The sequence below is a fragment of the Eulemur rufifrons genome, chromosome 14, assembly GCF_041146395.1.
Source record: "Eulemur rufifrons isolate Redbay chromosome 14, OSU_ERuf_1, whole genome shotgun sequence".
NCBI lineage: Eukaryota > Metazoa > Chordata > Mammalia > Primates > Lemuridae > Eulemur > Eulemur rufifrons.
The window spans coordinates 28,051,776-28,079,687 of record NC_090996.1 but is presented as its reverse complement, the minus strand read 5'-3'; the positions used below and the strand labels follow the sequence as shown (position 1 = coordinate 28,079,687).

Genomic DNA, 27,912 nt, shown 5'->3' with positions numbered 1-27,912 from the left:
AAGAGCTGTTCACTTTAGGCTTTAGATTCTTGGTGCTGTCTGCTAAAATCCCAGGAAGAAGGAATTACAATGTAGTTGTCCCTTGGTATATGGTGAGGTGGGAGGTTTGCTTTCAGGACCCCCGTCCCACTGGGCCCCAGTGAACCAAATCCACACATACTCAAATCCTGAAGTTGGCCCTGTGTATATATGGGTTTTGTGTCCTGGGAATATGTATTTTCTTTCTTTTTTCTTTTTTTTTTTAATATAAAAATACAGATAGGGTCTCACTCTTGCTCAGGCTAGTCTTGAACCTCCGAGCTTAAGCAATCCTCCTACCTCGGCCTCCCAGAGTGCTAGGATTACAGGTGTGAGCCACTGCAGCAAATATGTACTTTTGATCTGTGTTTGGTTGAAAAAAATCCAAGTATAAGTGAACTCACGCAGTTCAAACCCATGTCGTTCAAGGGTCAACTGTACTTAAGGGGCCTGGTTGGTGGTAGAAAATATAAAGCACAATGTGAAGGAAAAGACAGGTTGTTTTTTCTCTCTATTCACATTCAATATAGAACACTTCTATGACCAGATGTGTGGGTTGTTTTCCCCACACACCAAGCAATTCTCCATCGGACACCAACTGGGTGTTCTATAATTCAATTCAATTCTGACACCATCTACCTGGAGATAGTGTCAGATCCCACAGGTTAAAGGCTCAGTCCCACAAGCCTGCCCCTCACTTCAGATGCCCACTGAGAGTCCGTGGTTGTGACGTGTGCTTCTCACCAACTGGCTAGAAATTGGGTTTCACGTGATTTCCCTCCTTGGGTTTGAAAATTTGCCAGAATTGCTCACACAACTCAGGGAAACACTTTGCTTACATTTATCTGTTTATTATAAAGGATACAGATGAAGGGGTACATCTGGAGAAGTATGGGGGAAAGGATGCAGAGCTTCCATGCCCTCTTGCTGGCGGTGCCACCCTCTAGGAGCTCAGGAACCGGGAAGCCCCTCAAATCTTGCAGGTTGAGTTTTTATGGAGGTTAATCTCCAGTGCCTCCTCCCCCTTTCCAGAGATTAGTGGGTGGGTGGGGCTCAAAATTCCAATCCTCTAATGATGTATCTTCATCTAAGTTACCTCATTAACATAAACTCAGGGGTGATCAAAAGGGCATATAATGAATAACAAAGACATTCCTAACATATAGGAAATTCCAAGAGTTTTAGGGGCTCTGTGACTGGAACCGGAGACAAAGACCAAATATTCTTTACTTGATACCACACACAAATTAGGATTTCAATAAATTATCCTGCCTCAAGTGCTATAAAGGTGCAGGGTGCTACGAGAAAGGTATAAACAACATCCTAATGATAACCCCATGAAGCAGGTATGTGAGGCTTTGCCAAAGTTAGAGGCAGGCAGACCTAAACTAGGTTGTCTAGGAGAAATCAGACACACCAATTCTTTAACTGGAATAACAAATTAACAACTACAAAGAATAATTTTGAAAATGGGAAAAACAATCTCATCAACCAAACTTATTTTTACATTCTCGCCTATTCCCGATACATAACTGTATTTCGATACAATTGTAATCATGGCATAAGACTATCTTGCATGGGGCTTTTTTCACTTAGTGTATTCTTAATGGCATTGCCCCATATTTCCAGGCTTTAAAACTGGCATTTTCAACTACTGCAAGACATTCCTTGTGTGCTGGGCCATGATTTACTTAGCTATTCTTCTGTAGTTGGGCTTTGGTGTTTTCCACTTTTTCACTATTATAACTAACATTGCAGAGCTCTGGGCCTCTGCTGAGTTGCTTCCTTAAAGGTAAATTCTGGGGGGATGGGAAGGCGGAGATTATGTGTTGAGAGCGATCGTAGTAGCTGTGCGGTCTCACAGAACTGGGCTGGAATTCTGGCTCTGTTTCCTAGTGGAGGTATCTTCAATTTTGGATCAACAATTATTAGTGGATCAAGTCTCAGTCAGCATTAAAAAAAAGAAAAGAAAAAAATAGAAGAGAATATATTACCTACAGAATGGTTTTGTTAAACATCTCCTTAAATGTATGCATACGTGTACTGGGTTGTGATATAAAATGTGTTTTTTCACTCTGGCTGTGGGCGAAACAAGTTGGGAAATACTCCTTCAACCTTTCTGGTCCCCTTTCCTCCCTGGGCAATAAACTGGACTTCATAAGGAAGTTGTGAAAGTGTTCATACTCAATACTTCACCTTCGCCATCTCCACGGGCCACCACCGTAGCCCCAGGCACTATTATCTCTTTCCAGGACAACTGCAATAGCCTCCAAACCAGCTGCTCTTTCTCCACCCTGCCCATTACAATTCATTCTCATCCCAGAAGAGTGATGTCTTAAAACCTAATTCAGATTGTGTCACTCCCCTGCTTGAATTCTTGCAATGGCCTCCCATTCCCCTACCTACCTAGGGTTAGGGGGAAAAGTCCAAACTCCTTACCCTGGCCTGCAAGGCCCTCCTGCCACCTCTTCAATCTCCTTCCTCTCACCACCCTCTCGCTCCAGCCAACCCCTCCAGGTAGGGTCTTTGTACTTCTGAACACCTTTCCTGGGGACCTTTCCATCCCCCGGGGGCCGGCTCCCTCTCTTCACCTAGGTCTGGACTCAAAAGCCGCCTCATTGAGACCCTCCGGGACTGCCCATCTGCCCTGTGCCCACGCTTTGGCCCACTGCTCTTTTAAAATTTCCCTTCCAGCTCGTATCCCTCTCTGGTACGATGCCGTCTCATTGCTTGTGTCAGGGGCCCCGACAGAGGTGTGAGCCCCAGGAAGGCGGGGAAGGTTCTCGGGGACTTGGGGACAGCCGCGCCTCCCCGCGGATTCTCGGGTCTGCTGGGAGCTCTCCCGGTTCCCCATAAAATCGCCTCAGTCCCGCTTCCCACTCCTGCTCTGGAGCCCAGGTCGCCCGCCCGCCCCAGGCCGGCGCAGGTGTTTTCGTTCCGGGTCGGGGGGCGGGGCCTGGGCGGCGGCGCTCTACTTCCGGGGCGGGGCGGTCGGGGCGGGGCACGCTGTCTCCCGGCCTGTCTGGAGCTTGGGGCTGCAGAAGCTGCTGTGGCGGCGGCACGGCGCACGCACCGGCCCGGGGAGCTGCACCATGAGCGGTGAGTGGCGGCCCCGCCGCTGTCAGCCTCCTCGGCCGCTCCGGCTCCCGCCGCTGCAGCTGCACACTCTGGCCCCTCGGTCCCCGCGCCCCGCTGCCTCGCAGACCCCCGCCCCAGCGCTCAGTTTCCTGACCCCTGGCCGCCAGTACCCCGGTTCCTGGCCCCCGGTCACCTGCTGTTCTCTGACCCTCCCGACGCTGCACTCCTGGTCTCCTGCTCCTGTCCGTCAGTTGCAACCAGCTCCCAGACCCCTGTCCCCGGTCCCTCCAGTCCTACCCCTTTGCCCAGTTGCCAGACCCCCAGGTTCTGAGACCTCCCGTGCCTCAGTCCCTCCCAGCTCCTAGACGCGCCGAGTGCCAGCTCCAGTTCCCGGTCCCTCGGCTCCCCAGTCATTCTCCCTACTCAGGCCCCTTGTCTCCACTCACTCCGGTTTCCCCACTAGCAAAGGGTCTCTGGACTCTTAGTTTGCTGACCTCTGAACCCCCGTGGTCCCAGTAGTTCCCTGTCCCCAGAGAACTCTCAGTTCTACGATCCCTTTGTCTTCCCCATCCCTCTTATTCCCCCACCCCAGTCCCCCAGTGCTTTGCCGTTCCAGTCACCAGTTGTTCCCAGTTACCCTCTCAGCTTCCCTCTCCGGTCCTTGGTTTTAGATTTCAGTTAGTGTTTGTCCCAGCGCAGCCCCTTCCATTTCTCATCCTAGCTCATCACTTAAGGTCTCTCCTCCCTGTCCTGCAGCCCTTCCCTGCTTGTCCAATGCCTGGCCCCTCTGGGGACCGTTGCTTTGCCTTTCCCAGTCCAAACTTCTCCCACCAGCGAGGAGGTGCTTTTGGAGGGGAGGCTGGAAGTGCAGGGAGGTGGGACAACTAGTCCTCCGTGTTTCTGAAGTTTAGTCCTTTGACTCTGGCTGGGTGTTCACCCTCCTTTCCTCGCAAGAGTCCTATTGGTGTTTTGGTGCTAAGTCATTCCTGGGTGGAGATGGGAGTGACTCAGGGAAGCCTCTCAGCTCACTGTCTTTTTGGCCACTCTGGATCTGGATTTACTTAGGAGGACCCGCCTACCCTCCTAGTGCCCGTTTTTCCCTCACTGTGGAATTGCTTCTGAGGAATCCCTGCATCCCGCCCACTTGGCTCTAGCCTTCCACCCAGGCATTTCTGGAGAGCGAGAGGGGGCAAGGTGGAGGGGATACCCATCTTCGATTTTGCCTTTTAAGTTATCTTTGTGGATTTTTAAAAAACAAGTTTTATGCCTTTTGGTTTTGCTGTTCAAGAGCAAAATTTGTGAAATTGATGGTCCTAACCATGGAGTGGTGAGGGGGATTTCCTGGGAGGTAGTCCACCTTTTGTTTTTCACCTTGAACATTGGCGATAGCAAAACAAGGATACCATGAGCTGGCTTCCACCAGGAGGTGTTGTAGCTTGGTATAAGTGCAGGCTCTGGGGCCAGACTTCCTGGGTTCAAATCTTGGCTCTGCCACATAAAGCTGTGTGAGTTAGAGTATGTCACTTGACCTTTCTCTAAGTCCCAGCAAAATAGGGATACATAATAGTGCTTGTCTGCTTGGCTTGTAGTGACTAAGTAATACCGCTCAGGTAAAGCGATTGGTGTTGTGCCTCTCAGAGTACACTGTCAGGATCTCACAGCTGTTGTTGTTGTTGTTTCCATAAAGACCCATGTGGGGTGGGGGTGGGGTTGTTTCTTGGCCCAGTTCTGGGACACGGGCTGGGACCAGGCACTCTCTGAAAATCCTTTTCTTTTAATGTGACCAAGGAGTCTCTGCCACAAGCTCACAGTTCTGGACCATTCTCTCTTCTGCCTTCATCATAGGAGGAAATGAAATTGCCAAGTCAAGGAAAATTGGTCAATTTATCTTTCAAGGAACAACTTAGTATCAAAACTCAGGAAGTTTTTAAATTTAATTAAAAAATCATTAGGTCTAAAGCCAAACAAATTATACGAGGAAACCAACAAATGGCTTTTTAGGAAAAAGCATTAAGGATGAAAGCCTTCCTTTGGAAAGATTGTGATTGAGGCAGAAAAAGTGACCTCTGAGGATGGAAGGGGAAGTCCCAAGGTATATTTAACCATTTCTTGAGAGGTCAGTTCAAAGTGGGCTTCCTCAGTTGTGGTGATAATTGACATATGATAAAATAATGTGGCATGGAAATACTTCCTCTCTTCTGTCCCTCTTTTTTTTTTTTAAATAGAAAATTTCAAACAGCATGAAAGTGGAGAGAATAGTGTAATGCACTCCCATGTACCCTAACATGGCTCACACTGTTACCAGCTCATGGCCGTTTTGTATCCCTACCTACTTCCCACGCCCTCCCCAGGTTATTTTGAAGCCAATCCCAGACACCATATCATTTCACCTGTAAATATTTTCATGTGTATCTCTAAAACACAGGACTCCTTTTTAAAAAACAATTCTGGCTGGGTGCGGTGGCTCATGCCTGTAATCCTAGCACTTTGGGAGGCCAAGACGGAAGCATTACTTGAGACTAGGAGTCGAGACCAGCGTGAGCAAGAACAAGACCCTGTCTCTATAAAAAGTAGAAAAATGAGCTGGGTGTGTTGTCGCACATCTGGAGTCCCAGCTACTTGAGAGGCTGAGGCAGGAGAATCGCTTGAGCCCGGGAGTATGAGGTTGCAGTGAGCTGTGATGACACCTCTGCACTCTAGCCTGGGCGACAGAGCGAGAAGACCCTATCTCCGAAAAAAACAAAAACAAAAAACCATACTTCTGTTATCAGGAAATTAGCAGTAATTCCTTAATATCATCAAATATTTAATCAGTGTTCAAATTTCCTTGATTGCCTTAGAATTTTATTTTATAGTGTATTTTTTAAACTCTTGCCTCCTTTTTTTTTTAAGTTTCTTTCTTTCTTTTTTGATATAGTCACAGAGTTGTGCAGACATTACTATAATGAATTTTAGAACATTTTTATTACCTAGGAAAGAAACCTTGCACCCATGTTAGCAGTCACTTCACATTCCCCCTCCCCTAAGCCCCGAGCAATAACTAATCTATTAATACTTTCTGCCTCTATGGATTTGCCTGTTGTGGATATTTCATAGAAATCAGTGGTCCCCAGCCTTTTTGGCACCAGGGACTGATTTCATGGAAGACAGTTTTTCCACGGACTGGGGGTGGAGGGAGGGCGGTATGGAGCTCAGGCAGTGACGCGCAGCCTGTTTCCTAACAGGCCACGGATGGGCACTGCCCTCATGGTCCCCGCACACAGGAGTTGGGGACTGCAGATAAGTAAAATCATTCAATGTATAACCTTTTGTTTTTATTTTTATTTATTTATTTATTTATTTATTTTTGAGACAGAGTCTTGCTCTGTTGCCCGGGCTAGAGTGAGTGTCGTGGCGTCAGCCTAGCTCACAGCAACCTCAAACTCCTGGGCTCAAGCGATCCTCCTGTCTCAGCCTCCCGAGTAGCTGGGACTACAGGCATGCGCCACCATGCCCGGCTAATTTTTTTCTATATATATTTTAGTTGGCCAGATAATTTCTTTCTATTTTTAGTAGAGACGGGGTCTCGCTCTTGCTCAGGCTGGTCTCGAACTCCTGACCTTGAGCGATCCACCCGCCTCGGCCTCCCAGAGAGCTAGGATTACAGGCGTAAGCCACCACGCCCGGCCTGGCCTAACCTTTTGTATCTAGCCTTTTTCACTAAGTATAATGTTCTTGAGGTTCAGCCATATTGTAGCATGTATCTGTACTTTATTCCCTTTTGTGACCAAATAGTTAATAACATTCCATTGTATGGATATTGTACATTTTGTTTATCTGTTCATCAGTTGATGGATGTTTGGGTTGTTTCCATGTTTTGGCTGTTATGAATAATGCTGTTGAACGTTCGTGCACAGGTTTTTGTGTGTGGATGTTTTCATTTCTCTTGAGTATGTATCTGAGTGGAATTGCTGGGTCATAAACCCTATATAACTATTTGAGGGCCTGTTTTCCAAAGTGGCCGCACCATTTTAACTTCCACCGGCAGTATGTGAGGCTTCTAGTTTCTCCACATCCTCACCAACAGTCTTTTTGATAATCGACATTCTCGTGGGTGTGAAGTGGTGTCTCTTTGTGGTTTTGATTTACATTTCCTTTATGACTAGTGATGTTCAGCATCTTCTGGCCAACTGTAGATCTTCGCTGGAGAAATGCCTACGCAGATTCTTTGCTTACATTTTATTTTTATTTATTTTTAAATTTCAAAATATTAAGAGGGTACAAATGTTTTAGGTTACATGGATCATTTTTGTAATGCTTGAGTCCTGGCTGTAGGTGTGGCCGTCACCCAAATAGTGCTCATGGTACCCTAATAGTGCTCATTAGGTTGGTTTATTCTCCTCCCCTGTTGCCCCTTCCCCTGGTTGCTCTCCACGGAGTTTTACTTCCCTCCGTGCACTCGTGTGCTCATCTGTTAGTTCCAATTTCATAGTGAGTGCATGTGGTATTTGTTTTTCCATTCTTTTTTTTTCTTTTAATGTATTTCATTTTATTTTATTTTTGTAAAAAAATATGAAACGCTTCACGAATTTGCGTGTCATCCTTGCGCAGGGGCCATGCTAATCTTCTCTGTATCGTTCACAATTTTAGTGTATGTGCTGCCGAAGCGAGCACTGTTTTTCCATTCTTGAGATACTTCACTTAGGGGAATGGTCTCCAGTTCCATCCAGATTGTTGCAAAAGGTATTAATTAATCTTCTTTTTATGGCTGAGTAGTACTCTCCATGGTTTACATATACCGTATTTTATTAATCCACTCATTAATTGATGGACACTTGGGTTGATTCCACATCTTTGCAGTTGTGAATTGTGCTGCAATAAACATTTGAGTGTAGGTTTCTTTTTGATAAAATGACTTCTTTTCTTTTGGGTAGATACTCAGTAGGATTGCTGGATTGAATGGTAGGTCTACTTTAGTTCTTTGAGGAATCTTCATACTGTTTTCCATAGAGGTTTTACTAATTTACTGTCCTACCAACTGTGTTCCTTTCTCTCTGCATCCATGCCAGTATCTATTGTTTTTGGACTTTTTAATAAATGCCATTTTAACTAGGGTAAGGTGATATCTCACTGTGGTTTTATCGATAATTTGTATTTTCCTGATGATTAGTGATATTGAGCATTTTTTCATATGGTTTGTCTTTCTTCTTTTGAGAAGCTTCCGTTTATGTCTTTTGCCCAGTTTTTAATAGGGTTGTTTGTTTTTTCCTTGCTGATTTGCTTGAGTTCTTTGTAAATTCTGGTTATTAGCCCTTTATCAGATGTGTAGTTTGTGAATATTTTCTTCCATTTTGTAGGTTGTCTATTTGCTCTGTTAATTGTTTCCTTAGCTGTACGGGAGCTTTTTAGTTTAATCAAATCCCATTTATTAATTTTTGTTGTTGCCATGATTGCCACTGGGGTCTTTTTCATAAATTCTTTGCCTAGGCCAATATCTAGAAGAATTTTTCCTGCATTTTCTTCTAGAATTCTTATGGTTTCATACCTTAGATGTAAGTCTTTTATCCATCCTGAATAAATTTTTGTGAGTGGTGAGAGGTAGGGGTCTTGTTTCATTCTGCATGTGGCTATCCAGTTTTCCCAGCACCATTTATTTATTTATATTTTATTATTATTATTTTTTGAGACAGAGTCTCACTCTGTTGCCCAGGCTAGAGTGCCTTGGCATCAGCCTGTCTCACAGCAACCTCAAACTCTTGGCTCAAGTGATCCTCCTGTCTCAGCCTCCTGAGTAGCTGGGACTGAGGGTGTGTGCCAACATGCCTGGCTAATTTTTTCTATTTTCAGTAGAGATAGCATCTTGCTTTTGCTCAGGCTGGTCTTGAACTCCTGACCTGAAGTGATCCTCTGGCCTCAGCCTCCCAGAGTGCGCTAGGACCACATGTGTGAACCCCTGCCCCTGGCCTCCAGCACCATTTATTGAATAGGGCTTCTTTTCCCCAGTGTACTTGGTTGTCTGCTTTGTCAAAGATCAGTTGGTTGTAAGTAGATGGTTTTATACCTGGGTTCTCTGTTGTGTTCTATGCTTACATTTTAACTGGGTTTGTCTTTTTTTGGTTGAGCTTGTAAGAATCTTGTATGACTTCTGGATGCAAGTCCCTTATCAGATATATTATTTACCAAAATTTTCTGTCATTCTGTGGGTTGTCTTTTCATTTTCTTGATGGTATTCTTTGAAGCACGAAGTGTTTTTTTAAACTACAGGTTCCCCTTCAATCTTTCTCTTTTTTTGCCTTGCAATTTTTTTTTTTTTTTAGGAAACAGTCATTTACCTTAATGATTCTTTACAGGATTTTGCTGATTGTGTCTGTTGGTGTGGCTTAACATGATTCTCAGTCTCTTGTATATCCTATACATTGGCAATTAGAGTCTGATTTTTAAAAAAATTTTTTTTGGTGCCAGGAATACTGCCTTGAGATCTGCTGCAATTTTGATTTGAAGATGTTTACATAGAGTCAGAGGTCAGGTGAGTTCAAGGCTGAATACATTAAGTGCAAACAACCAGGAAGTGGAATGACCCTAGGTAATGCATACACAAGATAAATGGGTATCATGAGGCCAGAGACTACTGAGATGACCATTAATAGGGGTGTGGACAAACATTATGTGGTATGTATGGTCACATGATAGGAAACCTCAAAGATGTTAAAAGGAATAGTATGGATTTGTACACGTTACTGTGGCCATCTCTCAATGTTAATGTTCTCTAAAAAAGGCAGGGTGTACAATTATAGCTCAAATATATATATCTTATGCAAATTAAAACATACACAAGACATTCATTTATTCACATGTGTACGTAAAAGTGAACAAACTATCAGATACTTGCCAGAAAGATACTTGCCAGACATGTGTGGCTGGTTGTATTAGGGTGTTAGTGGTCACAATTTGTTTGTTTTTCTTTAAACAACCCCATAGATAGGAATACTTGCTTGCCAGCTTCTGTAGGCTAAGGAATTCCGATTTCCAGATAATGCTTTTGCTCTTAGTGGGAAAGTAGAACCTGTAGAGCCAGAAAGTCATCATTATTTTCAAGCTTTGCCTTTTGTAAGACTTTATACTTGAAAGTCCTTAATGTTCATTTCCATCAGTAATTATTTTTTCAGGAATTCTTCTGCAGTTAGAAAGACCCTGAAATCCCTGTTTCAAGGGTGGGGAAAGCCAGGCCACAGAGGTCAGATAATTAGTGGGACAGACGAGCTCCTTGGGGCTGATGTATCAGAGTTTTGGGCTCAGTGGGTGATTTACTGCTGCTTCTTGCCTGATGTTTATGTACACTTTGGCGGTGTTTTCTTATTTTTCTGGAATGTTGAAGGTAATGGTTTTCTCCTTGGCATTGACTGGAACCTTTCCAGCACTGGCTTGTACTTAGAATAAAGAATCAGCTGAAACAAGTGAATGGAAAAAGAATACTTGTGGTTTTCATTCAAAGCAGGAAAGTGATGCTATCAACATTTTTTTTTCCCCTCTCATGAAGGCACTCGATTGATCTATTATGGTGGAATATAAGAAGTAAGTGTTTCACTGTCAGCAAACATTTGACCACCTCCTATGCTAGCAGGTGGCAATGGTCTAAATCCCACTGGTGTTGACCCTGCTGCTTCCCTGCTGCACGACTGTGTCTGGGTAACCAACAGGAAATCAAGTTCTTAGAGCTCTTAAAATTCAGAACTAAAATCCAAGATTTTATGGACTTCTCTAACTTATGGCAATATGGCCATAATTCCAGATAAAGTACTTCCATCTGCCACCGTCTTACGTATACATAGGCCATGCATTCTCAGCAGGGGTGATACCAGCCACAAGGGGTAGAAATTGGTTCTCAGGGGATTTAAAAATTTATGCTTATGTATAAAGCACAGATATGCGTGTAGTACATACACAGATATACAGTATATCTGTGGCATAAAAATTTCAGGGAGGGAGTGATTAGGAAAAAAATGTCTAAAAACTATTCTAAGGGGGAAATAACGAATAAAAGATTGGTAGAAACACTGACATAGGCTGAAGTACCTTTATTGTCATCATATAAATTTGCAGCTTGTTTTCACCCTTAACATTTCAGGATAAAGATTTACCACATTGCTACATGGATATCATCTTGATCACTTCTATGGGCTATGCATAGTCCATCATTAATCCTTCATTTGGCATGTAGCACAATCTTTAAACTATAGACTCTACTTGTAGAGACTTAGCTTATCTCCCCTCCCTCTCTCTCTCTCTCTCTCTCTCTCTCTGTCTTTCTCTCTTTTCTTGTTATAAGTAATGATGGCAGTGAACATTTTTGTGCAAGGTAGTTTTCCTTCCTTTAGATTATGTTTTTAGGGTGATTTCCCGAAAGTAGCATTAACATCAAATTTTCATTCTTGATTGCTTTCTTTGTCAAAGCAGTTGTATTAATTTAAAATGTTGCCAGTAAGCATGAGAGCTCCACTGGCAGCAGAGACTGTCCAGAAGTTCGGGGTTCACCATTCAGCAGTTACTGGATGATGATCTGGTGCATCTGCTATCACTTGTCAAAGGGCTGTACCGATGGTGTCTGTTGAAGCAAGTTGAATGAACGTACCAGCTGGAGTAATGCTGGGTGTGTTAGCCAGCACTTTTTTCAATTGAATGTGGCAGAAGGTGATCAAACTGATTTAAGCAACGTGGGGATTTACAGTGTCTTGTAATATGAAAGTCTAGGGATAGGGTTGGCTTTAGGCTCAGCTGGATTCAGGTGCCTAGGGAGTATCAGGCTGTCTTTCTGTTCAGCTCTCTGCTCTGCTTTCCTCTCTGCTGGCTTCATCCACAGGCAGCCTCTCCTCCACGGAGGCAAGATGACTACCAGCAGCTCTTGGGCCACATCCTGTAATGTAGCAACCCCTGAGCAAAGAGTGGGCCTCTTCCCGAAGTGCTCCAGGAAAAGTCCTGGGGCTGACACACAGGGGTCTGGCTGACCACGTGGTCATCCTGGGACCCTCACTGTGACTCTGCTTGGCCAGGTCTGGATCAAAAGCCCATTCCAGAGCCCAAGTGTGGAGTCTGTCCTACTAAATGGTCTGGATGGAGGATGAACTACAGGGGGAGGGCTGTTGTAATTTTGGGTGGAGTGTTAGGAGGGCCTCACTGGGAAGGTGATGTCAGAGCAGAGACCCCGTAAGGCTCAAGTAGGTTTTGTGCCCGAGCAGATGGAAGGGGTGAGAATTGCCTTTTTCTTTCTTTCTTTCTTTCTTTATTTATTTTTTTTGAGACAGAGTCTCACTCTGTTGCCCAGGCTAGAGTGAGTGCCGTGGCGTCAGCCTAGCTCACAGCAACCTCAAACTCCTGAGCTCAAGGGATCCTCCTGTCTCAGCCTCCCGAGTAGCTGGGACTACAGGCATGCGCCACCATGCCCGGCTAATTTTTTCTATATATATTTTTAGCTGTCCATATAATTTCTTTCTATTTTTAGTAGAGATGGGGTCTCGCTCTTGCTCAGGCTGGTCTCGAACTCCTGAGCTCAAACGATCCGCCCACCTTGGCCTCCCAGAGTGCTAGGATTACAGGCGTGAGCCACCGCGCCCGGCCCGAGAATTGCCTTTTTCTGACGTGGGAGAGGCTGTGGGCAGCAGGCTGGGTGAGGGGTGGAGCAGTCTGAAGCCTGTAGCGAGAGTGAGGACCCTTTCCCTGTGGACTTTTGCTGGCTGATCCAGGAGCCCTTCAGAGGCCTGGCATAGGTAGCGTTTCCTCTGCCTGCCTGGACAGCATCCGACTTCCTCCGGGATGGGAGCCTTGCCCACTCCATTTCATTCTTTGCCTGCATCTGCATTTCTTGGAATCTGTTCTTTCCTCCTACAACTTAAAGAAAACCCCAAAAACCCAAAATGAAATTAAATACTATTGTGAAAACAGAATATACCTTTAAATATACCTCCTAGCACATTAAATATTGAAATTTTTAGGTATTCCACTTCTGCTTTTGTTCAAAGCATGCACTGTGCATTTTACATAATTGCATTGTGTCTACATTTGAATTAGGGTGTCCACTTATATTATAGTACTCGTCCATGTTCCTTCTTTTCGCAATTATTAAAAAAGGCAGCATAGGCCGGGCGCGGTGGCTCACGCCTGTAATCCTAGCACTCTAGGAGGCCGAGGCGGGTGGATCACTGGAGCTCAGGAGTTCGAGACCAGCCTGAGCAAGAGCGAGACCCCTGTCTTTACTAAAAATAGAAAGAAATTATCTGGCCAACTAAAATATATATAGAAAAAATTAGCCGGGCATGGTGGCGCATGCCTATAGTCCCAGCTACTCGGGAGGCTGAGGCAATAGGATCGCTTAAGCCCAGGAGTTTGAGGTTGCTGTGAGCTAGGCTGGCGCCAGGGCACTCACTCTAGCCCGGGCAACAGAGCGAGACTCTGTCTCAAAAAAAAAAAAAAAAAAAAGGCAGCATAACATTCCACCAGATCGATGTACTGCAGTTATTTAACCTTTCTCCCATTGTAGCAAAAGAAAGTAAATTCCATTTATGATGTTCTAGGATGGGATTGGCAAATGCTTTCTGTGAAGGGCCAGACAGTAAATATTTTCTGCTTTGTGGGCCATCTGGTCTCTGCCCCAAGTATTCACCTCTGTTGTTGTGGTATGAAAGCAGCCGCAGGCAATATGTAAATGAAAGGACGTAGCTGTGTTCCAATAAAACTTTATTTAGAAAAATAGGCAGCAGCTGGATTTGGCTTGGGGGCTGTAGTTTACTGACCCCTTTGCTAAGAGACTACAGTCAAAGTCTTTGTGTCTGTGATGCCATCTACAGTCAGGCATTGCATTGTGAAAAAAGCTTTGGATGTAGACAATCCTGGATTTAACTCCCTGTTGAAGAATTTGGGCAAATGATTGAACTTTTCGGACTCTTAATTCCTTCATCAGAAAATAGAAATTGAAGCAAGTGATGGCTGTATAGTTCCTTCCTCAATATCTGGAAGATAGAGGGACTCCTGGAATAGTTGTTTGTTCCTTTTTTCATTTTGCCTGTTCCTCCTTAGCTTAATTTGCAAGGTGTGAAAAAGATATTTTGATATTTTTGTAGCTTTTGCTGTGCATTGCCACATTCCTTTTCAGAACTTATTGCATCAATTATATTGTTACCAGTGGTATATGCTTGATTATCATAGCTTTACCAGCATTGGGGAATTTCATTTTAAATGTTTCTTGGTTAATTTACTTAGTAGTTACACGAATAATGGTGCCATGTGGTGGTAAGTATATCATTTGCATTTCTTTAATGATAAGGGAAGATATAGTTTCTCTTTAAAGTATTTGCACACTGCTTTTTAGTATTTTTTTCCTACAGCAAGGATTGGCAAACTGGGCTGGCCACCTGTTTTGTAAATAAAGTTTTATTGGAAGGCAGCCTCATCCATTCATTTACTATTGTCTATGGCTGCTTTCATGCTACAATGGCAAATTGAGTAACTGTGACAGAGACCACATGGCCCGCAAAGCCTAAAATATTTACTGTTTTGCTCTTTACAGAAAATGTTTGCCGGCCCCTGCTCTAGAGTAAATTGACGGTCCTATTCTTTGCTCACTTATTTTGTCTTTGATCTTAGACATTATAAGCCCATATGCATGGCCTGAGCCCCTGTGTCTCGAGGCAGAGTCTCCTTCTTTACATTGTGTGGCGGCAGGAAGTCTGTCCTTTTGTCCTGGCCCAGGCTGTGCCACTTCACCCCACAATACTGGGAGCGAGTGCCCTGACTTTGGGAAAAATGTCCGTTATATTTGTGCATGGGGTAATGCTCGAGCAGACAAAGCCACCGCCTCGCTCTGCTCATTACATGCACGGGGCAGCTGCTGTGTCCCGGCCTGGTCTGGTCCTTGCAGAATCACGGAACTGAACCCCACTAGAGTCTAGATTGAGCAATTGTTGATTCCTTCTGTGAGTGGGGGTTCCGTGAAGCTCCTTTCCATCTCCGAGAGGGTCCACAAGCCAGGGTGGGGGCAGGGAGCCAGTTTACGTCCCTGTAATCTGGTAGGGATGGTACCACGGGTGCGGAGGGGCTGGAGGGCCACAGGAGCACAGTTGGAGAGCAGTTGTGCCCACGGAGAACTCTCAGCAGGAAAGTTTCTCTGAGAAGGTGACATTCGAGCCAGCCACCAGGAGGTTGGATTTTCTCTGGTGGCCCTTTGACAAGGGAGCCCTTTTTCTGTGCCGAAATTGAGCCATCCAAGGAGTTAGCTTGGTTTTGTGGAGGTTAGAAGGCACGAGCTTTGGGGTAAAATGTTGGGTCTGTCACCTCTAAGCTGTCCCCTGGGCAAATGATTAATGTCTTCAAGGCTCAGTTCCTTCATCTGTTTCAGTGGGGCCGCCAGCACCCACCTTCCAGGTAGCTGTGAAGCTTAAATTGGCGTCAGATCTGGCCCCAGGTGTGTTGCATTGGGTTCATGCAGAGTCAGCAGGAAACTGCTCTAACAGGAGTTTAATTAGGTGCCAGCTAACTGACTTAAAAATCTGGATCTCCAGCCTCTGATGAAAAAACCAGGAGATGGGCATTGCTGGTGTTGCCGTGAGGTGCCGTCAGCCAGAGCTGAGTAGCAGCTGCCATCCCTAAAAGGGCACCTGCCCAGCTCTGGCCGTTACCACGCTGCCTGCCCACCCTGCCCATTTCCATGCTCTGCCTGACCCAGTGGGCTTCGCGGGGGTCCATCTTAATCTTGCACATGCCTCTGGCATATATTGAGCAGTCCTTTCTGCCCCCTCCTCCTCCCCTTCTGCTTTCTTTCTGTGTCTTTGTTTGGAATGGTAGTGGATTTGGGGGGATGATGTCGAAGTTAAACAACATCAACCCCACTAAACTCATCATTGGGCCAATAATGCCAAGCATCCCAGATGCCTGCAAAGGTAACTGAGTGTGAATTCTGCAGCGACAACTTGTGCCCTGCAGGGCTCTGTATGTGGGGTCTTAGTTAGAGGGTGAGGGAAGATGGGAACGTGATTATGATGTGGGCCTGGTTTCCAGCCTGCTGGCGAACTCTAAGGTGTAAGAGTCTAACTGCACGGTGGCTGTAAGTTCTGCAAACACAGACACTATTGTTTTCATTTTTAACCCTGCCCCCTTCCTTCATTACTTCTGCTAGGGCAGTGGTCCGTTTAATCCAGCCCAAAGGCTGTTCATTAACATATTGTCTAGGGCTGCTTTCACACTTTGGTGGCAGGGTTGACTGGTTGTGACAGCAGCCCTCTGGCCTGCAGAGCCTAAAATATTGACTTGTGTGGCGTTTTACAGAAAGCGTTTGCTGTCTCCCATTCTAGGGCGTGCTAAAGGTGCAGGTTTATTCAGCAAAAATCAGAAACTCAAGTCCTCTGAGACAACCCGCCACAGATGCATATGCATGGCTTAATAGAAATGCTGTGTGCATTGCAGTTTTTTGCAGGGCACATTGAATGAATCACGGAATGTCATTGTGTCTATCCTGTAATATGTCGTTATTGTGTATTCATCTATGCTTCCGGTTGTTCTGGCCACTGTGTAGATAGTTCAGTGCAGGATGAAGGAGATCAGAGCAAAAAGGCCGGAGCTAGGAAGCAGCCAGGGCAGGGGTGGCTGTCACAGAGGGCCTGGCAAGTCTTGTGAAGGACGAGCCATGCTGGACAGGGCAGCGGGGAAACGGGCTGGCAGCTGGAGGGGCATGTGGAAGCAAGGCCTGGGTTTTATTAAACTTGGGGGAGACATTACAACAGCCTTGTATGTTGTTGGAATTGTGTAGTGAGAAGGAGAAACTGATGATGTGCGAAAAGAGGGACAATTACTGGAGCACGTTTTTGAGCAGGTGAGGAGATGGGATTCAGAGCACAAGTGGAGGTTTAAGTTACGTAGTCTTTTGGTGCCTCAGTGTCATCGTCTGTGAAATGGGATAGTCAGACTTACTTTATGGCTGAATTTCCCAACTGCAGCATTATGGGCTAGATAATTCTTGTTTGTCAGGGGGGTGCCCTGTGCACTGTAGGATGTTTAGTAGGGCCCCTGGGCTCTCCACCCACTGGGTGCCATAGCACCCTCCCAGTTTTGCTAACCAGAAATGTCTCCTGACATTGCCAGATGTCCCCCATGAGGGGCAAAATCACCCTGGGGAGAATCGCTTATCTACACCCATTCTTGGGTAATGAGGCTTACGTAAGTAAGCCCCCTTGGACACCCCTTGAGTGTGTCTGTTGTTGCCTGTTAGGACTGTGACTGATCCAGATGTTAGGGACCTCCCAGCATCAGGTGGACATTCCCCTCAGTATCATCAGAAATATGACAGAGAAGTGAGCAGGGAGTAGCTTCCCTAGTATGTGATTCAATGTGGGGACTGGGTGCTCTCTGGAAGTGGCTTGTCCCACCCTTGGGGGAATCCTACTGCAGTTGTTCCTTTGGCTTGGAATGTTCTTTTGGCCAGTATCTATCTGTTGCAGTCCTTCTCGTACAAATATTTTTTTATTGAGGTGAAATTCACATAGCCTAGTATTAGCCATTGTTTTAGTGATCAATTCAGTGGCATTTAGTGCATTTGCACTGTTGTGCAACCATCACCATCTCCTCCAACCCAAAGGAAACCCTGTATCCATTAAGCCGTTGTCACCTATCTGTGTTTTCTCCATGGATTTGCCTGTTCTGGTCCTTCTCATTTTTGAAAGCACAGCTCACGTTTCTGCTTTTTCAGCAAGCCTCTCCTGGTCCCCCAGCGGGATGGCAGTGTGGGTGACAGAATGAACACTTGCCTTCCAGAGTCAGCCTCCAGTGCAGCACTTGCCTTGCCCTGTGACCTTGGGCAGAACTCCTTGCACACAGCGGGCACCCAGAGAACGTTGCCTTCTTTCTCTTTTCTCCCTCACACCAGGCACAGTTCTAGGTGCGCCATAGACGTTCGCTCATTAATGGTCCTAAGAGGTAGCTTCTCCGACAAGGAGCCTGAAGCAGAGAGGTTAAGTAACCTGCCGTGATCGTATGGCTGGTGGAGTAGGATTCCATCTCGTTCCATTCGTACCTTCTGCTCTCTCTCCCAGGAGGCCACTTTAGCTTGAGGGGAGACCCCAAGTGGAAGGCTAGAGGTTTGTGGTAAACATTAAAGTAGGACCCTAAGGGTCCAAACGTTAACTTAAACATTAGATCCTGAGGACTGTGAACATTAAAGACAAAGACAACAGGAATATGCCTGGACCAGGTGACGGATTTTCACATGCAGGGGTGGTTTCTGAGTTAGGGACTTGGGGGATAATTACATTTCTCAGACAGGTTTGGGGACCCCTGGGAGTATTCCCTGGGCTGCCATTACAGTTTTTATTTTCATTGTGATGGTGATCTAATAAAAAATTAAAACAGAAGTCTGTTCTGGCTCACCTGGTTCACAGTGTTGGCTGGGGGCTGCCCTTGGAGAAGAGAGGAAGCAGGAAGGCTAGAGTTTGGTCACTTGAGTGTCACCGAGAAATGGCTCCTGAATTTGCAGTGGGCTGTCGCTGTGGGTTTGTTGTAGAAGTCAAGGGTGAGCAGGATTTAGCAGAAGGCAGAGCCAGGAGCCAGTGGACTTGGAATTGAATCCCTCTTCCACTGCCTCCTGTGGGTCTGGCCTTGGGTAAAGGTGGTTCCCTCTCTGGGCCTCAGTTCTCGCTATTGAATGGAGCCACTTTTCCTTCTTTGACAAAGAGGATTAGATAGGTTAGTAATTTAATGACTTAGCCGAACTAAGTCCCAGCTAGGGACCCAGTAGGTGGGCATCAGCTCACTGCATCTCTCTGGGTGGACGCAGCATTTGAAGGATTCTTCTGGGCCTTGGTGGGGGTGCTGTATTCTCCACTTTGTCACTGGGAGAAGGTGAGAAAGAGCGATAGCATTGATTGCTCTGCCTGCCTTTCTCCGCAGAGTTCCCACATTCACAGACCACAGAGCTAGGAGGGCATGATCTCATACAGAAACCAGTGCCCGGATAAGGGAAGTGACTGTCCCTCTCACATGGCTAGCCAGCAGCCCGGCCAGGATGAGAAGTCATGCCTTGTGACTTACCACTCAGTGTTCCTCACAGCCAGAGGCCTCTCTGGGCACCTCGGCCAGTTGATGAGTGGCCCTAAGGCTACCTGTGCTCCCTGCAGCCTGTGAGACTCTCTTCTCTCAAGCCCTGTTCAGGGGCAAGATGGCCACAGGTGCCCCTCGTGAGGTCAAGATGTCTCACTCAAGTGCTTTTCGCCTGCGGAGAGAGATCACAGCCAGGGAGCATGAGCCTCCGGGTTGAGACCTGCACAACCTCAGGTTGTTTTATGCAGAGAACAGTCTTTTTTCCCCATCATGAAAAGAGGATTTGCAGAGTAAGGCAGAGGAGGCTGCTGACATCTCACCTAGAGCAAGCAGTAGAGCTAAACACCATAGAAATGTCTGGGATCATTGTGCATATCAGGAAGGGCAGGTGCTAAAGCCTTGCTATTCAGGTGTGGGTTCAGGAACCAGCAGTGTCAGCATCACCTAGGAGCTTGTGACAAATAGTCTCAGGCCCCACCCTCTGCCTTCTGAATCAGAACCTGCCTTTTAACAAGATCCCCAGGGGATCTCTGGGCACATTAAAGTTTGAGAAGCACTCCATTAAAAAAAGATCAGTAGTGAGATGATGGAGATTTTTATTTTCTTTGTACACTTTATTCTGATTTATTATTATTATTTTTTCACCTGAATTACTTTTATGATGAGAAAAAATAGCAAAGGCATTTCCAGGGGGGAAACCTTGTTAAGTTTCCAATTGGCATTGTCCAAAGGCAAGTAGAATTTTTGGGTCTAGTGCTTGAAAAAAGGAAGAAAGCAAACCTTTTAGATCAGGAAAGAACAGAAACCAAACCTCCTGCTAAACGAAGAGCAGAGTTTATTGATAGATACAGGTATCAAGAGAGGTAGTGGAGGGCCGTGGGCAGGTGGGCTCTGTCACTATCCTGAATGCCACTTCAAGACAGCCTCACATCTGGTGGGAACAGTGTGTAGGCTATCTTTATTGAAACTTCTTCCAGAAAAAAATAATAATGGTACTAATCGAGGAGCTGTTGTTATACTGTGTTTGTGTCTCGGAGTATCTGTTGACTGGTTTCATTGCCAGGCCTGGAGTAAGGCAGGATCCTTGGTATCGTGGTGTTAACATGGGCTTTAGAGTGGCTTGGTCTTGAGTCAGGATCACAGTTCTACCAATTATAATAGTATTCAAATTTGAACAGAATCTAAACCCTTGGTCATGGTCCACAAGACCCGATGTGCCTGCCTGTCTGCTCTTCCCTTCCCCTGTTTTGCTTTTTGCTCAAGTGACCGTAGACTTCCTTCTAGTCCTGGAAGAGCAGAGCAACCCGAGTCCTGCCTTTGAGCCTCTCCCCTCACTGTTTGCTCTGCCTGGAACACTGGTCCTTCCATAGCTGCTCCTTGTTTTTATAAGGGGCTCAGCTCAGATGTCACCTTGCAGAGTCCCCAGGGGCCACCTTGGGTAAAATGGCCTTCTTGCTTCCTCCCTATCTTACCACTCTTGTTTTTCTTCCCAGTAGGTCTCTCTAACACCATCTCATTGATTAGTTTACTTACACACTATTTGTTTATTTCTAATAGAATTTTAGCTCCACGAGAAGATGGCTGTTTTATACCATTGAACTCCTGTGTCCCCAGCACTTAGAATATTGCCTGGCACAAGTAGAAGTTAAATAAATCCTGAGTGGATGGAAGCGCACAGTTACTTAACTTCTCTGAGCTTCATTTTCCCCACCTGTGTTATGTGGGCCTGTGGGGTGGTTGTGAGGATCAGATGGGATGATCTGTGCAGAGTGCTCAGCTTCTGGCATGCAGGAAGGACCCAGCACGTGGTGGCCGTTGTTGCCAACGGGCGGCCCCGGCCTGACTTGGAGGAATCACTGACCGCCTCTGAGACCATGTCCTGCTGCTACGGCCTGGTGCTGTCCTCATGTAGTTGCTCTGGAGGGGAGCAGCTTGACGGCAATTCAGTGGCGTGGTGTGCAGCATCTGCTCTTGTGACTCTGAATTTGACTGTCCTTAGAAATGTCTGTGCTTTGTGTCTGGTGCCTCCTAATCAGATACAACAGAGCCTCATTTCTGCTGATTGGAGTCATTGGGCCTCTTGTGGAGCATCAGTTGTAGCTCTGATGAGTGTCTGCCTGGTTCTTGGAAGTGCCCTGGCCTAGGCCTTCAGTGGAAGTTCAGCGTATGTCATGTGATGTATCAGGTGGGAATGCTTTTGGCGGCAAGTAACAGTCCAACGTACAGTGGTTTGAACAAATGGGGTTATTTATTTTGCGAGAGTTAGGTTGTTTCTTTCTAGTCTTGGCTTAGCCACTCTGTGATATCTAGGCTGGTGTCTTGTGATTCTCTAGGCCTGTCCCTCAGGCACATGGCATCATGGTGGCAAATGCTACTCTGGCCTCAACCAACAGGTTTATGATTAAGGAATGAAGGATGAGGAAGGAATGATGCCCTTCATAGCTCGTTTTTATATCAGAAAGGTGTAACGTTCCCATAAATCTCCCAGTGCATTTCTGCTTTCTTCTTATTGGCCAGACTTCTTAAGGTCAGCCTCAGCTGCTGAGAAAAGGAGTAACTAGGTTTTTTCAGCTTGAGTTGCTGAAGGTGGCTTGGGAAAAGGATGTTGGAGGTGTTGGTGAGATCAGCTAGCAAGCAGTGTCTGCTACACTGGTTAAACTTATATTTTATTTTAGATTGCCGGATGTCAACTGGGGGTAGTTTTGCTCCCCAGGGGACATTTGACAATATCTGGAGACATTTTCGTTGTTACAACTCAGGGGTATGTGTGTGCTAATGGCATTTAGTGGGTAGAGGCCAGGGATGTTTACAACCATCCTACAATGTCAATAGTGCCATGGTTGAGAAAGCCTTAGTTAGACCATTCTGGATGTGTTCTTCAAATTTGGGGAAACTAGTTTAGCTGTTTTCCTGTGATGCAATAACAGGGAAATGGTCAAACTTCATTGTAATGATATAGATTATTGGTACCTGGTCATCCTGTTGATTTTGTTAAAGATCAGTAGCAAAGGACTGATCCTAGTTGGGGACAGCAACTCAGTGTACCAAAATGTACCATGATGTCAGAAGTCTTAATGGAAGGCTAACTCAAGGAGAACTAATTAAGCCTCATTGCATTTTAGGATCACAGAACAATGACAAAAGACAATTTCTGCTGGAGCGACTGCTGGATGCAGTGAAACAGGTAAGGGGAAAGCATACGTTTGTCTTTTGGGCTGAGTAATAGTGTCAAGTAATTAATGTAGAAGTCATTTCTTCCCTTTTATAGACACAGATTTACTCCCACTTTGTATCTGGGAATAATGAAGCTACGTAATAGTTTCCCCTAGGAAATAACAGAGCGGGGAACATGGTTGGAATTGGGATGGAGGAGTTCTTGTATCTTGAGTTTCCAAAGCCCTCTGGAGGACCCCATCCTTCAGTGATGTCGATTTAAGAAAGGCATTGATGTAGGTTTCAAAGTCTCACTTCCAAGCAGTTGTGTTTTAGGGCAACTCTTAGGGGTATAGAGGTGGCGGTTTGGAGTCAGCACCCATGAGCACAAGAAGAGGAACGAGGCCGTGCCCTGGATCCTCTGCAGCTGCCGGCAGCTGTGTGGCCCCTCCAGGTGGCCTCTGCTGTGATCGGTTGATGCTGTTTCCGATGCCCAGCTATGGCTGAGCTTGAGAGTGAGCTTGGATTCGAGACTGGAATCGGTGTGCTCGCCTGAGCGTACCAGATGCCTGTACTGTTAGCTGTCGTTTACGGCACATTCACTGTGTGCCAGGTTCTCTGTAAGTGCTTTACATTTAATCCTTTCAGCCACCCTGTGAGACAGTTCCTGCAGTTAGTTTCATTTTACAGATGAACAAACTGAAGCTCAGAGAGGTCCAATAACTTGCTCAAGGCATCATAGTCAGTAAGTGGCAGAGCCAGGATCCAAACCTGGGAATTCTAGGAGCTCACTTTTTGGAAGGGGCAATTGACAATTATGTGTATATAATTACAATGTAGGGAGGTAAGTACTTTCATATGGGCGTGTGGAAAGGCTTTGGGCTCCCACATAGCTGAGTTGAATACTAGCTTCATCTCTCCAGCCAAGTGTGCCCTGCTCCTCTCCTTCTCTGTGATGGGGTCACGTATCTCCACGGGGCTGCTGAGGGAATCGGATTGTTAAGGTAGGTAAAGGGCCTGGGCAGAGCCTGGTCCATAGGAAATGTGGAGCCCATGTTTTTAGTTTGTTCGTTCTTTGCTCCAGAAATGGAAAATATAACAAGGAGATGAGGACGCAAGTTGAGCCACTTTATTTGTAGCATTTTAAGAGAAATAAATTGGAGCTTATGCCTAGAGCACCTGCTATTATTATTGTTTTGGTGGGGGTTAAAGTATTGTATATGTTTTTCAAAAATAACCTTTATTGATTATAATTTATGTATAATAAAATATACCGTTAAGTGTACAGTTTAATGTGTTTTGACAAATGTGTCATTTTCTCTCACACACACACACACACACACACACACACACGGGTTTTGGTTATACGTTTAGGAATCTTGCAAGCCTCCTAGCCATAGCAGAGATTCTATATTTCTAAAAGAGAACAGTGGATAGTGGTGATGGTTACACAACATTGTGAATTGAATTTTATACCTAAAAATGGTTACAATGGCAAACTTTATGTTATTTTATATTTTACCACAATTTTGCAAAAAAGAGAGTAGTTTGCTTTGGTTTTTACCCACACTGAGCTAACTGTCGTTCAGCACAGCCAAATGACTTGTCTGAAGCTTGATTTATGCTGTCGTAGTTTTATACCCAGTCATAACAACTTTGGGGCTCTGTCAGCGGGAGCCATTGTCCTCGATTTGTGGCAGTTTTAATTATTGCCTATTAAGAGCTCCCTGTTACAGTCAGCTGCTGACAGATAGGAGCAGCTTCCTAGACCATGTGGAGACTGCTGCGTGTGTTTGTTTTCCTGTTAGCATTGTTTTCCCAGAAGACTCGCTGGAGATAAGGGTTTCCTTTAAGTGGCAGCCTGAAGGCGGGGGTGTCCACCTTCTTAAGTCTTGTGCTGACACCCAGAGCACAGGGACACGCTGATTCTGGAGTTTCTGGCCCCGTGTACCCCTCCTGACCCTGAAGGCCCAGGCGGGCTGTTTTGTGATGTTCTGTGTGCCATCCCAACAGCCCATCTCAGCAGCTTCTTTTTCTGTGCAGTGCCAGATCCGCTTTGGAGGGAGAAAGGAGATCGCCTCAGATTCTGACAGCAGGTAACTATGTCGCTTCTGAAACCATTTACCATCAAGACTAAAAAGGTGGCGAAAGATGTCCAGCTTCTAAGTTCTGCCTCTGCAGCAGGGAGGTGCCCTGGTTAAATCTGGGTCACCCGTGGATCACGTGTGCAGTGACTACTTGTCCAGCACACTTCCGGTTCCCCATGATTCTCCCTCTAGGAATCTCTTCTTAGGGAACTACTTGAAATACCTTTCTGTATAAAGTTATTTTTTGGGTAATTTATAATTACGAAAACTTAGAAACCTCAATACCCAATAATTGGGAAATGGTTAATAAAGTATAGTACATCAATGGGATTGAATGTTATATAGCTGTTAAAAATGATGTTTGTATAGATTTGTTTTACACAGAAAAATGCATATATAGTAATTAAAAATTATACGTATAGTGAAAATGCGTATGTTGTAAACACAAAAAGCAGGATACAAAATTATACGGATGCAGGGCGGTCCTAGCTATGTTAACAACTCTGGCAAATAAAACCACACCAAAATGTGAATAGAGGTAGTGTTGGGAGTAAGAATATTGGGAATCAATGCTCTCTGATATTTTTTATGTTTTTTACTGTGATCATATGTTCCTTTTATGATTAAAAAAAAAAAGTCCTAAAAATTGCCATTGACATTCACAACGCAAGAAAGGCTGATAGAATTGCATAAGCTTATAACATGGGCTGGAAGGAGACATATATGTTTTGGCAAAGGTAAGAGACACACAGGCGTCCGGTCCTTGCTGGAAATGCTCTGTGAAGTCAGTCAGAGCCGATTCACGCTCTGCAGCCCATGGAGTGGCGGGAGGAACATTCCTGCATGGGAAGGAAAGGGAAGGGAACTTGCTTACTCAGCATTCATCTCATCCTGGAAACCGTCCTTGTCCCCAGCCCTCTCACCCCAGCCCATCCAACTGAGTCAGTCATTCCCTGTCTGTCCTTTCACACCTATGTTCTTCTGTGAAACTTTAACAGCCACGAGCAAAGCACGTAGAGCTATGTTGAATAGAGCTACGGGGATTATTTGAAACTGGTGCAGATTTAAAATGACAGCCCCTCATCCCTTCCTTCTTTGCTTAGTTTTTCTCCATAACACTTATCACCACCTCACAGACTATACATTATGCTTTTTTATGTTGTCTGTTATCTGTCTCCTGTCACTATCATGTCAGCTCTGTGCAGGCAGAGATGTTTTGCTGTCTTGTTTAACTGATATATCTGTAGTGCCTGGAAGCATCTGGAAGGTGCTCAGTAAGGATTTGTTATCTGGGTGAGTGTGTGTATTACACTGTACTGTAGTCAGGTGTTTATATATCTGTGCCACCATGAAGCTTGTGAGCTTTGACGGCAGAAGGGCTGCTTCTCCATTTTTTTTTTTATTATACATCTCAGTGTTTTGCACAAGCATTTTGTGCCTGTCACTCATTAGAGTCTCAGTATATGTTTGTGGCGTTAGATCATTAGACTGACTTATCAATTCACTTCTTCCTGAGGGCCTACTATGGGGCCTGGCCTTGGTCAGCCCAGGGTTTCTCATTGGGGGATCCAGGGTCCACTTGCATCAGAATCACTTGGGCTTATTAATTAATGATGCAGATTCCAAATCCCATCCTAGATCTACTGAATCACAGTGTGTGTATGTGTATGTGTTTATGGAGGTGGGGGGGGGGGCTGCTTGGGAATTTGCATTTTCAAAAAGCTCTCAAGCTGGTTCCGGTGGACACCAAGGCTTCCAGTCCAATCATTGTTCCCGGGCCTGGGATACAGAGATAATTGAGAAGGGCTCACCCTTCCCTGGCTAGGTTGGCTTATGTGTATGTATGTTTGTGGGTGTGTATGGTGTGTCCGTGTATATGTATCCATGACTTTATCACTTTTCTTCATAATCGCGCTATCCACTTCCTGGGAGAGGCAATCCTTCTCTGGATGTTAAATTAATGTGTTATTACACAGGTTGAGTATCCTTAATCCAAAAATCCAAAAGTCGAAATGCTACAAAATCCAAAACTTTTTGAGTGCTAACATGATACTCAAAGGAAATGGTCATTGGAGCATTTCAGATTTCGGATTTTAGGATTAGGAATGTTCAACCAGTAAGTATATAATGCAAATATTCCAAAATCCAAAATACTTCTGGTCCCAAGCATTTTGGCAAAGGGATACTCAACCTCTTTAATAGAATTTACTACTACAACGTTTATTATGTAAAATGTTATATTTTACGGGAGAATTTAAAAAGTTAATTCTTTCATGATACCTGTTGTTTATGGCTGCGAAGAGTATGCTGGTTAATGTTACTACTGATACTGTTTGTTACTGCTTTTGCTACTCTTTATTTATGTTGATACTTAGTTTTCAGGACACCCTCAGGAAGAGAACCCAGCACTGGAATTTAGCTCACATCTGCTCACTTCCTTCCCCATCCCCGGCATCTCTCATGGGATGGCTGCTAGCGCTTTTAGAGAGGCTCCCTGCATTTGTTCTTGTCCTGTTTCCACGGCATGGAGAGAATTGTGCGGAATGATGATCCCCTCACTTCTCTGCCCCATAGAACCTCCCCTCTGGCTTCCCTTTGCTCCTGGGAGAAAGCCCCACATGCTTAACACGGCCTGGAGGCCTCACATGATTTCCCCTGCTCTCTGCTCCAGCCTCCTGGCTTTTGTTGTCTTTTGTTTTTAAGGCTTTTCACTGTGTTTTCAGGGAAATCTTCAGATTCTTGACACCACTCCCCTCTCCCAGTAATCCAGTCCTGGACCTGCTTTCCTGGCTCCACAAACTTCTGTAAAGGGATGGATTTGTCCCAAGGCCTGCACTCTGCTGACCCTTGCTCTATATTGTTATGGTCTGTGAATTTGTGTAAAATGACACATTTGTGTGATGGATTAATCATACCTGTCTGCTCAAGTAGATGACAAGCTAGAATTGAGCCTATTTTGCCCACATTTATATCCATAGCATCTGACACATAGTAAGTGCTCAATAAATATTTATTGGATCATCATTTGTTCAATAATAAGTTACTGAATGCCTACTTGGTGTCAGGCTCTGTGCCGGACACTGGGGCTTTCCAGACATTTCAGACACATTTCTACTTCTCAGTGGCTTTCCAGCCACTGGGGAAGGCAGTCCAGGAAGGCAGTGACTACAGAATGGGATGCTGTGGGCTATGCTAGGGACTGTCGATATGCCCTGCGCAGGCTGGAGGGAGATCACACGGGCTCTCAAGGCCTGCCTTGGAATCCTGGCCCTTCCCCTCTCCAGCTGGGCCACTTAACCTCCCTGGTCCTGAGGATTAGGTCTACCTTGGCAGTTGTGCAGATTGAGATATGTGTGTGAAAGTGCCAGACATGCAGACATGTAGGGATGTTGGTTTCGTCCCACTTCAGGAGGTCTCTGCCCCTCGGGGAGTGAAGTCAGGCTGGGGACACTCATCATTCGCCTGTGACACCTGTCCGTGGCTTCCTGGTGATGCAGGTAGTAGATTGCAAATACCGTGGAAG

At 45.4% G+C, this 27,912-nt stretch overlaps 1 protein-coding gene and 1 non-coding gene across 4 annotated transcripts in view; one reads left to right on the top strand and one right to left on the bottom strand.

The window, feature by feature from the left end:
* The first annotated feature begins 3,038 nt into the window (after nucleotides 1-3,038).
* Nucleotides 3,039-27,912, top strand: part of SNX29 (sorting nexin 29) — a 439,800-nt gene continuing 414,926 nt past the window's right edge. The window contains exons 1-3 of one of the 3 annotated variants that reach the window (XM_069486911.1): nucleotides 3,039-3,117; nucleotides 22,272-22,333; nucleotides 24,346-24,398. In XM_069486911.1, the coding sequence (XP_069343012.1) occupies nucleotides 3,111-3,117; nucleotides 22,272-22,333; nucleotides 24,346-24,398 (122 nt within the window). In that variant the 5' untranslated portion in view covers nucleotides 3,039-3,110. Of the gene's footprint in view, nucleotides 3,118-22,270; nucleotides 22,334-24,345; nucleotides 24,399-27,912 lie in introns of those variants that run through there. The other 2 variants (XM_069486909.1, XM_069486910.1) reach the window with 2 other exon arrangements.
* Nucleotides 7,642-7,749, bottom strand: LOC138394906 (U6 spliceosomal RNA). The gene has a single exon (XR_011235424.1). It is a non-coding gene; the product is annotated as a U6 spliceosomal RNA (small nuclear RNA).